The 16,396-nt window shown below is 39.1% G+C and overlaps 1 protein-coding gene across 1 annotated transcript in view; it reads left to right on the top strand.

The window, feature by feature from the left end:
- Positions 1-577: 577 nt before the first annotated feature.
- LOC139756302 (uncharacterized protein F54F2.9) overlaps positions 578-16,396 on the top strand; it is a 30,552-nt gene continuing 14,733 nt past the window's right edge. The window contains exons 1-6 of the mRNA XM_071675596.1: positions 578-822; positions 11,177-11,278; positions 11,839-12,057; positions 14,344-14,456; positions 14,699-14,864; positions 16,033-16,158. Of these exons, the coding sequence (XP_071531697.1) occupies positions 679-822; positions 11,177-11,278; positions 11,839-12,057; positions 14,344-14,456; positions 14,699-14,864; positions 16,033-16,158 (870 nt within the window). The 5' untranslated portion in view covers positions 578-678. The remainder of the gene's footprint in view (positions 823-11,176; positions 11,279-11,838; positions 12,058-14,343; positions 14,457-14,698; positions 14,865-16,032; positions 16,159-16,396) is intronic.

The following is a 16,396-nucleotide window of genomic DNA, read 5'->3' as shown; positions in this document are numbered from 1 at the left end:
TCAAAAGCCCACATTCGAATTTTAGAAAGCTGTCAGTGCTTCTCGTAACGATTAAGACTGTCATCGTACACCCGGCACATACGTGGCAAAAAATATTTCACATACCTATACGTACATATGAACATTCATTTTCATTAATCATTACATTTGTTAAATAAACTGTATCTATAGGTTGATATGTAGCTTTCTGAATCCGCATGGATGTCTTGTTATTGCTGTATGTTTGATTATCGTGCATTCCTATCGTAGTGATTAAGGAGGCAGAGATGTAGATTGAAGTAGGGGGAAATTTATTGTAGCTAAATACTGAAGTCACCAGTTAAAATACAGAGACCAGAATAAGGTTAAAGACATCATATGGCGGTGTTTTATTATCAGATTTGATGAGAAAATGGTTTCATTACCGAATGTTCAACTGTATGATTTGTCTTAATCTTAAATTCATGTTTATTATGAATAATACTCGTGACATATTGCCTCAAACTCTTCAATTCTGGTTTATTTTCAGGAATTATTAAATCACCTTAAGTTTGTCGATACGGTAAAAAAAGACTGAAGGTACGATAGTTCAATGTTTACAACAACACAGCTGGACTGAAGCAAGGTGGATGCGTGAGGTTGAGTTTAGGTGGGGCTGTTTGAGTTTAATCGTTTTATGACCCCAGATCACGCATAAAAATGTCATTTCCAATATGGTGTTGTGTGGTGGTGGTGGTGCTTACGGCACCCACAGTAAAATGCTGGGACACAGAGGAGATGGAGCTGTTCGATGTGGTGGAAGAAGTCGATCAAAATTTTTACGAAGTTCTCGCAATATCCCAGGTGAGGTTTGTGGTAGATGACAACACATTATTATTGAGACAAGTAGTTCAAGAATAGCATATGTACATTACAAATATGAAGTGGCAAAAAAGATAGTCCTTAGGAGATTTCAAAGTAATTTGATAAGTTTAAGAGGAAAGAAAGTTAGATTTGAATTAACCTGAAAAGTAAAACATTGGTATTTCATTACATTTGATCTCAGCCGCTTTTGAAGCTGTACATAAAGCTGTTGGTAACAAAATTCAGTGCTGTAGTTCATACGGTAGCTCACACCTGGATGACACAAGGTGGAGAGAACTGATTTAATTATGACAACATATGGTTGATTTAAGCTGTGTACCAAGGATCTTGAGGACTGTTTTTTGATAAAAAACTTGACATTTGTGCAATGAAAGGAGATACAGTTTCAAGTCTTCATAAGTCTAGGTGCACAGAAATGTGAGGGAATAGCAGATACACCTGGATCCATAGTTTAGAACTGTGGTGGAAGTGGGTCAAGAAGGTAGAGTAAAAACTAGTTTACAATGTGTTCTAACATTACAGTGTAGGAGTACCTCAAAACAAATTTCAGCATATCATTGATTTTGTATCAAGATGGTGATTTAGCACATGAGGAAATCAGTAAGACTTATATGATCATACTTTAGATCATCATTCTTATTCTACATAAGTTGGTTGTTAGGATGACTTTGCAGGTCTGTGAAGATTTGGGGTTAATATTAGAATTGGCCAAACTCTTCAAGAAATCAATGGAACCTGTGTTAAGTTTTTCAAAAATTTATTGTAATTTTTGTTGTCTTACACGAAATATACCACCACCACTATTATCATCTATTGTGTTTTGCCTCATGATGAACACTTCACTAAATGGGTTTCCTTGCAGCCACATGGTAAAGAATATCATGAATGGTTGTGTGTTTTCAATGAGCAACTTGTTTCAATGAAGACTGTTCACAATGTGATGGGGCACAAGAGACATAGATGTTGGTATATTTCGACTATAACTCAAGATTAAAGATAAATATTAGCTTGTAGAGGAAGTTATTTGGAGTTTTGATTAGTGCAGATTATTTTTACATGTATTTCCCAAACTTTTACTAGAATTAACCCTACGTGTTCCTTGATTTCTTGATGTAGCATAACCCTCCTCACTGTCAACCTTCTTTTTACGATTATAGAATAAAAGATAATGATCCATATATGATGTGCCTATCTTTTTAAAGATATGGTAAATTTGTAGTTATACTCTGCATTGTAAGCTTGGGGCTTTGATGTTTCATTCTGTAATGCTGGTGTAGTGTTTAGGGAATATAGTAACATTTGTGAAGCATTATATGTAATTGATTAATGTTAAATAAGGCAATAGTTGTGAGGGTTATATATATATATTAGGGAAAATATTGAATTAATTAGTGTAAAAGTCAGTAAAACAATTGCAAAAAAAATCAACTGAACATTTGAAAACCTCACCTCACCTCACATAGTAGCTGAAATGTACTGTATTGTAGAAATATTACAGTATGAAATGGTATGCTACAGGGGACCAAATGGCTGCTCAGTCTGTCAGATGTTTATTGACTTTATGCAGAATTTGCATAGTGCTCAGTCATGAGTGTGACTAGTGTTTTTTGATGAGAATAGTGAACATCAGAATATATCCCAACTGCATTGAGGTTAGGGGAGGTTTTTTTCAGGTTCTGCTGTTTCCTGTGATGCATAGGTTATTTACATGTTTGATAGCTGTGTTTGATAATTGTTGATCGCATTTACTGGTGATGCAGTGATGAATATGTCACATGAATACAGAAGAATATAGAATATAGAAGAAAGTTAAGAGTAAATGTGAATAACAACAAGGTTATTAGGTACTTCTCCGGGTACTTCCTCACACATGTCTCCTTCCCAAGCTCACTCATCTCACCATGCTCTTCACCCGTGGACTCTTAGGCATATCTTGATCACGCGCAAAATTGTGATCCTCTTCATAGGATGGGGGAGGGGGCAAAAATTCTGGGAGCCGTGAAGAATGTTTGGAAGTCGAGAATATCTCAGAAAGCAAAAATGGGTATGTTTGAAGGAATAGTGGTTCCAACAATGCTGTATGGTTGCGAGGCGTGGGCCATGGATAGAGTTGTGCGCAGGAGGGTGGATGTGCTGGAAATGAGATGTTTGAGGACAATATGTGGTGTGAGGTGATTTGATCGAGTAAGTAATAATAGGGTAAGAGAGATGTGTGGTAACAAAAAGAGTGTGGTTGAGAGAGCAGAAGAGGGTGTTTTGAAATGGTTTGGTCACATGGAGAGAATGAGTGAGGAAAGACCAAGAGGATATATGTGTCGGAGGTGGAGGGAACGAGGAGAAGTGGGAGACCAAATTGGAGGTGGAAAGATGGAGTGAAAAAGATTTTGAGTGATCGGGGCCTGAACATGCAGGAGGGTGAAAGGCGTGCAAGGAATAGAGTGAATTGGAACGATGTGGTATACCGGGGTCGACGTGCTGTCAATGGATTGAACCAGGGCATGTGAAGCGTCTGGGGTAAACCATGGAAAGTTCTGTGGGGTCTGGATGTGGAAAGGGAGCTGTGGTTTCGGTGCATTATTACATGACAGCTAGAGACTGAGTGTGAACGAATGTGGCCTTTGTTGTCTTTCCTAGTGCTACCTCGCACACATGAGGGGGAAGGGGGATGGTATTCCATGTGTGGCGAGGTGGCGATGGGAGTGAATGGGGGCAGACAGTGTGAATTGTGTGCATGGGTATATATGTATGTGTCTGTGTATGTATATATATGTGTACATTCAGATGTATAGGTATGTATATTTGCGTGTGTGGACGTGTGTGTGTATACATTGTGTATGGGGATGGGTTAGGCCATTTCTTTCGTCTGTTTCCTTGCGCTGGCTTGCAAATGCAGGAGACAGCGACAAAGCAAAATAAAATATATATATATATATATATATATATATATATATATATATATATATATATATATATATATGTCAGTTTGTGTATATATATGTATACATTGAGATGTATAGGTATGTATATTTGCGTGTGTGGACGTGTATGTATATACATGTGTATGTGGGTGGGTTGGGCCATTCTTTCATCTGTTTCCTTGCGCTACCTCGCTAACATGGGAGACAGCGACAAAGCAAAATAGATAAATATAATATATATATATATATATATATATATATATATATATATATATATATATATATATATATATATATATAGGTATTCCTGGTAAATTATATGGGAGGGTATTGATTGATAGGGTGAAGGCATGTACAGAGCATCAGATTGGGGAAGAGCAGTGTGGTTTCAGAAGTGGTAGAGGATGTGTGGATCAGGTGTTTGCTTTGAAGAATGTATGTGAGAAATACTTAGAAAAGCAAATGGATTTGTATGTAGCATTTATGGATCTGGAGAAGGCATATGATAGAATTGATAGAGATGCTCTGTGGAAGGTATTAAGAATATATGGTGTGGGAGGAAAGTTGTTAGAAGCAGTGAAAAGTTTTTATCGAGGATGTAAGGCATGTGTACGTGTAGGAAGAGAGGAAAGTGATTGGTTCTCAGTGAATGTAGGTTTGCGGCAGGGGTGTGTGATGTCTCCATGGTTGTTTAATTTGTTTATGGATGGGGTTGTTAGGGAGGTAAATGCAAGAGTTTTGGAAAGAGGGGCAAGTATGAAGTCTGTTGGGGATGAGAGAGCTTGGGAAGTGAGTCAGTTGTTGTTCGCTGATGATACAGGGCTGGTGGCTGATTCATGTGAGAAACTGCAGAAGCTGGTGACTGAGTTTGGTAAAGTGTGTGGAAGAAGAAAGTTAAGAGTAAATGTGAATAAGAGCAAGGTTATTAGGTACAGTAGGGTTGAGGGTCAAGTCAATTGGGAGGTGAGTTTGAATGGAGAAAAACTGGAGGAAGTGAAGTGTTTTAGATATCTGGGAGTGGATCTGGCAGCGGATGGAACCATGGAAGCGGAAGTGGATCATAGGGTGGGGGAGGGGGCGAAAATTCTGGGGGCCTTGAAGAATGTGTGGAAGTCGAGAACATTATCTCGGAAAGCAAAAATGGGTATGTTTGAAGGAATAGTGGTTCCAACAATGTTGTATGGTTGCGAGGCGTGGGCTATGGATAGAGTTGTGCGCAGGAGGATGGATGTGCTGGAAATGAGATGTTTGAGGACAATGTGTGGTGTGAGGTGGTTTGATCGAGTGAGTAACATAAGGGTAAGAGAGATGTGTGGAAATAAAAAGAGTGTGGTTGAGAGAGCAGAAGAGGGTGTTTTGAAGTGGTTTGGGCACATGGAGAGAATGAGTGAGGAAAGATTGACCAAGAGGATATATGTGTCGGAGGTGGAGGGAATGAGGAGAAGAGGGAGACCAAATTGGAGGTGGAAAGATGGAGTGAAAAAGATTTTGTGTGATCGGGGCCTGAACATGCAGGAGGGTGAAAGGAGGGCAAGGAATAGAGTGAATTGGAGCGATGTGGTATACTGGGGTTGACGTGCTGTCAGTGGATTGAATCAAGGCATGTGAAGCGTCTGGGGTAAACCATGGAAAGCTGTGTAGGTATGTATATTTGCGTGTGTGGACGTATGTATATACATGTGTATGGGGGTGGGTTGGGCCATTTCTTTCGTCTGTTTCCTTGCGCTACCTCGCAAATGCGGGAGACAGCGACAAAGTATAATAAAAAAAAATATATATATATATATATATATATATATATATATATATATATATATATATATATATATATATATATATATATGCGCAGGAGGGTGGATGTGCTGGAAATGAGATGTTTGAGGACAATGTGTGGTGTGAGGTGGTTTGATCGAGTAAGTAACGTAAGGGTAAGAGAGATGTGTGGAAATAAAGAGCATGGTTGAGAGAGCAGAAGAGGGTGTTTTGAAATGGTTTGGGCACATGGAGAGAATGAGTGAGGAAAGATTGACCAAGAGGATATATGTGTCGGAGGTGGAGGGAACGAGAAGTGGGAGACCAAATTGGAGGTGGAAAGATGGAGTGAAAAAGATTTTGTGTGATCGGGGCCTGAACATGCAGGAGGGTGAAAGGAGGGCAAGGAATAGAGTGAATTGGATCGATGTGGTATACCGGGGTTGACGTGCTGTCAGTGGATTGAATCAGGGCATGTGAAGTGTCTGGGGTAAACCATGGAAAGCTGTGTAGGTATGTATATTTGCGTGTGTGGACGTGTATATATATACATGTGTATGGGGGTGGGTTGGGCCATTTCTTTCGTCTGTTTCCTTGCGCTACCTTGCAAACGCGGGAGACAGCGACAAAGCAAAAAAAAAAAAATTATATATATATGTATATATATATATATATATATATATATATATATATATATATATATATATATATATATATATATTTATATATATATATCTTTCTTTCTTTTCTTTCAAACTATCAAAATCTTTTTCACTCCATCTTTCCACCTCCAATTTGGTCTCCCACTTCTCCTCGTTCCCTCCACCTCCGACACATATATCCTCTTGGTCAATCTTTCCTCACTCATTCTCTCCATGTGCCCAAACCATTTCAAAACACCCTCTTCTGCTCTCTCAACCACGCTCTTTTTATTTCCACACATCTCTCTTACCCTTACGTTACTCGATCAAACCACCTCACACCACACATTGTCCTCAAACATCTCATTTCCAGCACATCCACCCTCCTGCGCACAACTCTATCCATAGCCCACGCCTCGCAACCATACAACATTGTTGGAACCACTATTCCTTCAAACATACTCATTTTTGCTTTCCGAGATAATGTTCTCGACTTCCACACATTCTTCAAGGCTCCCAGGATTTTCGCCCCCTCCCCCACCCTATGATCCACTTCCGCTTCCATGGTTCCATCAGCTGCCAGATCCACTCCCAGATATCTAAAACACTTTACTTCCTCCAGTTTTTCTCCATTCAAACTTACCTCCCAATTGACTTGACCCTCAACCCTACTGTACCTAATAACCTTGCTCTTATTCACATTTACTCTTAACTTTCTTCTTTCACACACTTTACCAATATATATATATATATATATATATATATATATATATATATATATATATATATATATATATATATATAATGAAAGTATTTTCCTTATTTTCAGTAATTTAAGAATATTTTTACGGTACACATGAATTGATGTATATGACTGTGTATGTATATATATGTGTATGTGTGTGTATATATATATATATATATATATATATATATATATATATATATATATATATATATATATATATATATATATATATGTACATTGAGACGTATAGGTATGTATATTTGCGTGTGTGGACGTGTATGTATATACATGTGTATGGGGTTGGGTTGGGCCATTTCTTTTGTCTGTTTCCTTGCCCTACCTCGCAAACGCGGGAGACATCGACAAAGCAAAATAGAGTATAGATAAATAATAATATGTATTATCCCTGGGGATAGGGGAGAAAGAATACTTCCCACGCATTCCTCACGTGTTGTAGAAGGCGACTAGTGGGGACGGGAGTGGGGGGCCAGAAATCCTCCCCTCCTTGTATTTTAACTTTCTAAAATGGGAAACAGAAGAAGGAGCCATGCGGGGAGTGCTCATCCTCCTTGAAGGCTCAGATTGGGGTGTTTAGATGTGTGTGGATGTAACCAAGATGTGAAAAAAGGAGAGATAGGTAGTATGTTTAAGGAAAGGAACCTGGATGCTTTGGCTCTGAGTGAAACGAAGCTCAAGGGTAAAGGGGAAGAGTGGTTTGGGAATGTCTTGGGAGTAAAGTCAGGGGTTAGTGAGAGAACAAGAGCAAGGGAAGGAGTAGCACTACTCCTGAAACAGGAGTTGTGGGAGTATGTGATAGAATGTAAGAAAGTAAACTCTAGATTGATATGGGTAAAACTGAAAGTTGATGGAGAGAGATGGGTGATTATTGGTGCATATGCACCTAGGCATGAGAAGAAAGATCATGAGAGGCAAGTGTTTTGGGAGCAGCTGAATGAGTGTGTTAGTGGTTTTGATGCACAAGACCGGGTTATAGTGATGGGTGATTTGAATGCAAAGGTGAGAAATGTGGCAGTTGAGGGAATGATTGGTATACATGGGGTGTTCAGTGTTGTAAATGGAAATGGTGAAGAGCTTGTAGATTTATGTGCTGAAAAAGGACTGGTGATTGGGAATACCTGGTTTAAAAAGCGAGATATACATAAGTATACGTATGTAAGTAGGAGAGATGGCCAGAGAGCATTATTGGATTACGTGTTAATTGACAGGCGCGCGAAAGAGAGACTTTTGGATGTTAATGTGCTGAGAGGTGCAACTGGAGGGATGTCTGATCATTATCTTGTGGAGGCGAAGGTGAAGATTTGTATGGGTTTTCAGAAAAGAAGAGAGAATGTTGGGGTGAAGAGGGTGGTGAGAGTAAGTGAGCTTGGGAAGGAGACTTGTGTGAGGAAGTACCAGGAGAGACTGAGTACAGAATGGAAAAAGGTGAGAACAAAGGAGGTAAGGGGAGTGGGGGAGGAATGGGATGTATTTAGGGAAGCAGTGATGGCTTGCACAAAAGATGCTTGTGGCATGAGAAGTGTGGGAGGTGGGTTGATTAGAAAGGGTAGTGAGTGGTGGGATGAAGAAGTAAGATTATTAGTGAAAGAGAAAAGAGAGGCATTTGGACGATTTTTGCAGAGAAATAATGCAAATGAGTGGGAGGTGTATAAACGAAAGAGGCAGGATGTCAAGAGAAAGGTGCAAGAGGTGAAAAAGAGGGCAAATGAGAGTTGGTATGAGAGAGTATCATTAAATTTTAGGGAGAATAAAAAGATGTTCTGGAAGGAGGTAAATAAAGTGCGTAAGACAAGGGAGCAAATGGGAACTTCAGTGAAGGGGGCTAATGGGGAGGTGATAACAAGTAATGATGTGAGAAGGAGATGGAGTGAGTGTTTTGAAGGTTTGTTGAATGTGTTTGATGATAGCGTGGCAGATATAGGGTGTTTTGATCGAGGTGGTGTGCAAAGTGAGAGGGTTAGGGAAAATGATTTGGTAAACAGAGAAGTAGTAAAAGCTTTGCGGAAGATGAAACCGGCAAGGCAGCAGGTTTGGATGGTATTGCAGTGGAATTTCTTAAAAAAGGGGGTGACTGTATTGTTGACTGGTTGGTAAGGTTATTTAATGTATGTATGATTCATGGTGAGGTGCCTGAGGATTTGCGGAATGCGTGCATAGTGCCATTGTACAAAGGCAAAGGGGATAAGAGTGAGTGCTCAAATTACAGAGGTATAAGTTTGTTGAGTACTCCTGGTAAATTATATGGGAGGGTATTGATTGAGAGGGTGAAGGCATGTACAGAGCATCAGATTGGGGAAGAGCAGTGTGGTTTCAGAAGTGGTAGAGGATCAGGTGTTTGCTTTGAAGAATGTATGTGAGAAATACTTAGAAAAGCAAATGGATTTGTATGTAGCATTTATGGATCTGGAGAAGGCATATGATAGAGTTGATAGAGATGCTCTGTGGAAGGTACTAAGAATATATGGTGTGGGAGGCAAGTTGTTAGAAGCAGTGAAAAGTTTTTATCGAGGATGTAAGGCATGTGTACGTGTAGGAAGAGAGGAAAGTGATTGGTTCTCGCTGAATGTAGGTTTGCGGCAGGGGTGTGTGATGTCTCCATGGTTGTTTAATTTGTTCATGGATGGGGTTGTTAGGGAGGTGAATGCAAGAGTTTTGGAAAGAGGGGCAAGTATGCAGTCTGTTGTGGATGAGAGAGCTTGGGAAATGAGTCAGTTGTTGTTCGCTGATGATACAGCACTGGTGGCTTATTTATGTGAGAATCTGCAGAAGCTGTTGACTGAGTTTGGTACAGTGTGTGAACGAAGAAAGTTAAGAGTAAATGTGAATAAGAGCAAGGTTATTAGGGACAGTAGGGTTGAGGGTCAAGTCAATTGGGAGGTAAGTTTGAATGGAGAAAAACTGGAGGAAGTAAAGTGTTTTAGATATCTGGGACTGGATCTGGCAGCGGATGGAACCATGGAAGCGGAAGTGAATGATAGGGTGGGGGAGGGGGTAAAACTTCTGGGAGCCTTGAAGAATGTGTGGAAGTTGAGAACATTATCTCGGAAAGCAAAAATGGGTATGTTTGAAGGAATAGTGGTTCCAACAATGTTGTATGGTTGCGAGGCGTGGGCTATGGATAGAGTAGTGCGCAGGAGGCTGGATGTGCTGGAAATGAGATGTTTGAGGACAATATGTGGTGTGAGGTGTTTTGATCGAGTAAGTAATGTAAGGGTAAGAGAGATGTGTGGAAATAAAAAGAGTGTGTTTGAGAGAGCAGAAGAGGGTGTTTTGAAATGATTTGGGCACATGGAGAGAATGAGTGAGGAAAGATTGACCAAGAGGATATCTGTGTCGGAGGTGGAGGGAACGAGAAGTGAGAGACCAAATTGGAGGTGGAAAGATGGAGTGAAAAAGATTTTGAGTGATCGGGGCCTGAACATGCAGGAGGGTGAAAGGCGGGCAAGGAATAGAGTGAATTGGATCGATGTGGTATACCAGGGTCGACGTGCTGTCAGTGGATGGAATCAGGGCATGTGAAGCGTCTGGGGTAAACCATGGAAAGTTCTGTGGGGCCTGGATGTGGAAAGGGAGCTGTGGTTTCGGTGCATTATTACATGAAAGCTAGAGACTGAATGTGAACGAATGGGGCCTTTGTTGTCTTTTCCTAGCGCTACCTCGCACACATGGGAGAGGGGGATGTTATTCCATGTGTGGTGAGGTGGTGATGGGAATAGATAAAGGCAGACAGTATGAATTATGTACATGTGTATATATGTATATGTCTGTATGTGTATATATATGTGTACATTGAGATGTATAGGTATGTATATTTGCGTGTGTGGACGTGTATGTATATACATGTGTATGGGGGTGGGTTGGGCCATTTCTTTCGTCTGTTTCCTTGCGCTACCTTGCAAACGCGGGAAACAGCAACAAAGCAAAATAAATAAATGAGTATGTAAATAAATGAATATATATATATAAATATATATATATATTCATACTTGCTTGCCTTCATCAATTCCTGGTGCTACCCTGCCCCACTGGAAACAGCATCGCTACCCCCTGCTTCAGCAAGGTAGTGCCAGGAAAACAGACAAAAAAGGCCACACCTGTTCACTCTCAGTCTCTAGCTGTCATGTGTGTGTGTGTGTGTGTAGGTAGTATCACTGTAGAAATGTTTCAGGTGTTTTAGCCTGGAACTAAAATTAGGTGTATTGCTAAGCTATGCCTTAACATTTGTATTTATTAAATTCTTGTTTTTGGTACCGTAGGATGCCACATTGGCAGAGATAAAAAAAGCATATCGAAGACTGTCATTGCAACTCCATCCTGACAAGAATGATGCACCCGATGCTGAGGTTAAATTTCGGCAGGTAAGATTGCCCAGTTTTAACGTATAGAACCTTTTAGATTATTGTCCAGAGGTATCTTTGTCTGCTAAGCCTGATATATTCAAGGTATTTAGGAAAATGCAGCTACCATGTACATGAAAATGGAGATATATTTAATGATGAAATTGCCATAGATGAATGGTATTTTTGGTGAATTTTTCCTGGGAAAACAAGTTAGAATGATTGATTCTTTCATGTAGTGGCAAAATTGGTTTAAAGTATGAACGGAAATTATGGGGTTGAATAGCTGAATGATTATTGGAAATGATAATTTGTTAGAAAATTATTTGATTAGTTTAGGTAAGATTTGATAGATTCCAACGTGAACTTTTAAACTCCAACTTTAGAAATGGATTTTCTAACTGCACGGCTGTATTTTCTACCATCCCCAACATACATTTGAACTTGAGACATTTCATGTTTGAGACTCTTGAGATTTAGGCTACATTCTTGACTTGCAGCACATATTTTAAGAAACAAAACTCTAAATACAAGGGGTTGAAACTGCTGTCTTTCAGTGATGGATTGATTTTTTATTTTAGCTTGTGTCTGTGTACGATATTCTGCGTGATGAGGGGAGGAGGGCACGGTACAACAGAGTGCTGGTGGAAGGATTACCTGATTGGCGTTCACCAATCTACTACTACAGAAGAGCTCGCAAGATGTCTTTATTGGAGATTTCTATCATTCTTACTGTTGTTATATCCATCACTCAGTACCTCATGGCCTGGGGATCATATATAGATAAAAAACAATGCATGGTGAGTATAATATAGACAAATTAATTTTTGTGTTTGCTGCTGAAAGTCCACTTTGCTATTAATAAGGCCTTTGATTATGATTTCTGATCTGGATGAAATGCTTGGGCTGTTGCTTTTGAAGTTTGCCTTTACAGTTCATTTGAGATGGAATGATATCCAGGTTATTAAGATGGGTCAGTAAGAGGACCTTTGAAAATTTGATATCTTACCTTTTTTGGCATACAAAGAGGGCAGATAAACCTTCAGAGTTGTACATGAACAGTACGTAAAACTAATACTAAATTTTGCCTTTCAAGTCTAAAGGTAGCATATCCATGCTTAACAGATGAGTTTCATCTGTTCATGAGTTTTCATCTTCTCAGACTCTGTACAGAGCTCTATTGGTAACCATTCAACACAATATTCCTTTTTTTCTTGGGTATTTCTACAAAATATAGTGTTATGATAAGGTGTATTATGATGAGCGACAAAGCAAAATAGATAAGATAAAAATTATTTATATATTTATATATTTTGCTTTGTCGCTGTCTCCTGCGTTAGCGAGGTAGCGTAAGGAAATAGACGAAAGAATGGCCCAACCCACCCACATACACATATATATACATACATGTCCACACATGCAAATATACATACCTATACATCTCAACATATACATATATATACACACAGACATATACTTACATATATACATGTACATAATTCATACTGTCTGCCCTTATTCATTCCTGTCACCACCCCGCCACACATGAAATAACAACCCCCTCCTCCCGCATGTGCGTGAGGTAGCGCTAGGAAAAGACAACAAAGGCCACATTCATTCACACTCAGTCTCTAGCTGTCATGTATAATGCACCGAAACCACAGCTCCCTTTCCACATCCAGGCCCCACAGAACTTTCCATGGTTTACCCCAGATGCTTCACATTCCCTGGTTCAATCCATTGACAGCACGTCGACCCCGGTATACCATTATATTCCTTGCATGCCTTTCACCCTCCTGCATGTTGAGGCCCCGCTCACTCAGAATCTTTTTCCTCCATCTTTCCACCTCCAATTTGGTCTCCTTCTTCTCCTCATTCCCTCTACCTCTGACACATATAACCTCTTTGTCAATCTTTCCTCACTCGTTCTCTATATGTTACCAAACCATTTCAAAACACCCTCTTCTGCTCTCTCAACCACACTCTTTTTATTACCATACATCTCTCTTACCCTTTCATTACTTACTCGATCAAACCACCTCACACCAAATATTGTCCTCAAACATCTCATTTCCAGCACATCCACCCTCCTCGGTACAACTCTATCTATAGCCCATGCCTTGCAACCATATAACATTGTTGGAACCACTATTCCTTCAAACATACCCATTTTTGCTTTCCAAGATAGCGTTCTTGACTTCCACACATTTTTCAACAATCCCAGAACTTTCACCCCTTCCCCCACCCTATGATTCACTTCCGCTTCCATGGTTCCATGTGCTGTCAAATCCACTCCCAGATATCTGTATTATACTTAATTGCTGTCTCCCGCGTTAGCAAGATAGCGCAAGGAAACAGACGAAAGAATGGCCCAACCCACCCACATACATATGTATATACTTAAACACCCACACACGCACATATACATGCCCATACATTTCAATGTATACATACATATACATACACAGACTTATACATATATACACATGTACATATTCGTACTTGCTGCCCTCATACATTCCCATTGCCACCCCACCACACATTAAGTAGCACTCCCAGATATCTAAAACACTTCACTTCCTCCAGTTTTTCGCCATTCAAACTTACCTCCCAATTAACTTGTCCCTCAACCCTGCTGAAGCTAATAACCTTGCTCTTATTCACATTTACTCTCAGCTTTCTTCTTGCACACACTTTACCAAACTCAGTCACCAACTTCTTCAGTTTCTCACCCAAATCAGTCACCATCACCGTATCATCAGCGAACAACAACTGACTCACTTCCCAAGCCCATATATATATGTGTATTCATATTTATTTATTTATATTTTGCTTTGTCGGTCTCCTGTGTTAGCGAGGTAGCGCAAGGAAACAAATGAAAGAATGGCCCAACCCACCCACATACACATGTGTATACATACACGTCCACACACATATACGTATATATCCATACACAGACATTTACATATATACACATATGCATAATTCATACTTGCTGCCTTCATTCATTCCTGTCGCCACCCTGCCACACATTTATTGATGTGACTGATTGAAATATGTCTTTCAAAGCACAATTTTTCTTAAAGGAAGAAAGTTTGATGAAGAAGTATAAGATTAAGGATAGAAAGAAAAAGAAAGCAGAAGACCTGGAGAACATATCACTGATGGAAGAGGAACTAGGTCAGATTCCCAAGCCAAGGTATGTTTGCCGATATTGATGTTGGTAGACCCTTGGAATAAATGAAGTCGATATTAGGCTTTTTAATTGCCAGTAGATGCCATTGGTTGAAACATAAGATATTAAAGCACTCCTGCTTCACTCTGAGTTCCCTCACCCCCATACTTTGCTTTGTAATATAATTTTTTCTGGTAATGCTTTGATATATCTATTGATATAGACTTGCACTGTATAAAGTCATTATCTTTTAACACTTTTCTCAGTTGGTGGAACATTCTACCAGTACAGCTGGTGAAACTAGTTGTTTTTTTGGTGACTGGTGGTCCTGGAATTGTTCGACAAATTTTAGCAAGCATAAAGGAGGAACGTGAGAGAAAATTGAAAGAAAAGAAGGAGCAGGAGGAAGAAGAAAGAAGAAAGCAGGAAGAGGTATGATTTATAGATACCATTTTAATTCTTTTTTTACTGTATGTGGTCCTTGTCACTTCAGTCAAATATATTGTACTGTCTCCTTCCATATGATTATTTTCATGTGTTTGCATCAATTTTACTCATGACACCACATTTCTCTTCAGAAATCTTCACTGTATGCATTCTTCTTGCCTTTCAGAATTTACATACCCCTATAGCATTTAGTATAAATACATTTCACTACTTTTTGTGGCAAACACTGTCAAACCTGGTTCACATTCTCTTTCTTGATGCTCCTGAGAGTTGCATCAGTTATCTCCCTTTTACTGTGTTCTGACATATCTCACAAGAATGTGCTGTTGTGCTGTGTAAGAGTATTGTTCAAGTTTTTAATATTAAGAAAAAATGAAGTATAGCAGACTCTGTTGTCCTCAGTTGCATTTACTGCATTAGAAATAGATAATATATACTAAGCTAACATCGAAAATAAGAAAATTGTTATAATAAATTCACAGGTACAAATAAAAGAATTCATATTACTAAATGAATTAAGATTTAAGAAATGTATGATACTTGTTAATGTATCCACACAGATGTAAATATATGTAGGTCATTGAACACCAGAGTTTTGTCACTGTCGTAGAGTTTGATACGTTTATGACCCATAAATGTGAGAGCGTGGCCAAGACAGATCAGGAGATACACAAGATTTGGTCAAAAGATTTGATATCACTTCAGTTTCTTTTTTTCTTTTTTTTAAATTTTTTATGTAACAACTCTTTCAATCAGTCCACTTTGATGTATTCTGAGAAGAACTGCAGCATTTTTTACAGTTACAGTCAAACAAACAGTTTTGATGACAATGTTTCCATTTTAGGTTACCCAGGAAATACTTTTATTCATCATAATGTATCTTGAACAGCACTCTCAGTCACTAGTAAACTTCCTTTCATAATCTTAATTGTTATATAATCATGATCCACATATTAATCATTGAATGGTGACCAAATTTCATTACCTTTAAGTGTCAGGTTGATGGACAAGATTTTGCAACAATGTCAGGGCTTGCACATTGCACTCATCACTTGTATATGTGTGTGCATGTAAACACACTTTGTATGTGTATATGAATTTACATTGATTTCTCCTAAAGTAAATGTGCCATTTTGCTTCTGTAACTATACAGGAGGAAAAGCGTAAAGAAAAAAAGGCAAGTAGAAAAGAAGGACGAAAGAGAGTGAACATACTTCCAGACCTTTCAAATGGGGAATGTGTATTAGAAGCTGTGGATGGACTAGAGTCTGATAGACAGGTGAGAAATATTTGATACCTGCAATCCTATTTTTATGCTGTTTCTTGCTTCTATGAGTTAGCATCTTCAGGAACCATATACGTTCACAGTACACCTTCATAAACTCAGAAATTATATATTTATTTATTATACTTTGTCGCTGTCTCCCGCGTTTGCGAGGTAGCACAAGGAAACAGACGAAAGAAATGGCCCAACCCCCCCCATACACATGTATATACATACGTCCACACACGCAAAT

Source organism: Panulirus ornatus, chromosome 21 (assembly GCF_036320965.1).
Source record: "Panulirus ornatus isolate Po-2019 chromosome 21, ASM3632096v1, whole genome shotgun sequence".
Taxonomy (NCBI): Eukaryota; Metazoa; Arthropoda; class Malacostraca; order Decapoda; family Palinuridae; genus Panulirus; species Panulirus ornatus.
The sequence above is the reverse complement of the archived record's forward strand: the minus strand, read 5'-3'. Positions and strand labels throughout refer to the sequence as shown.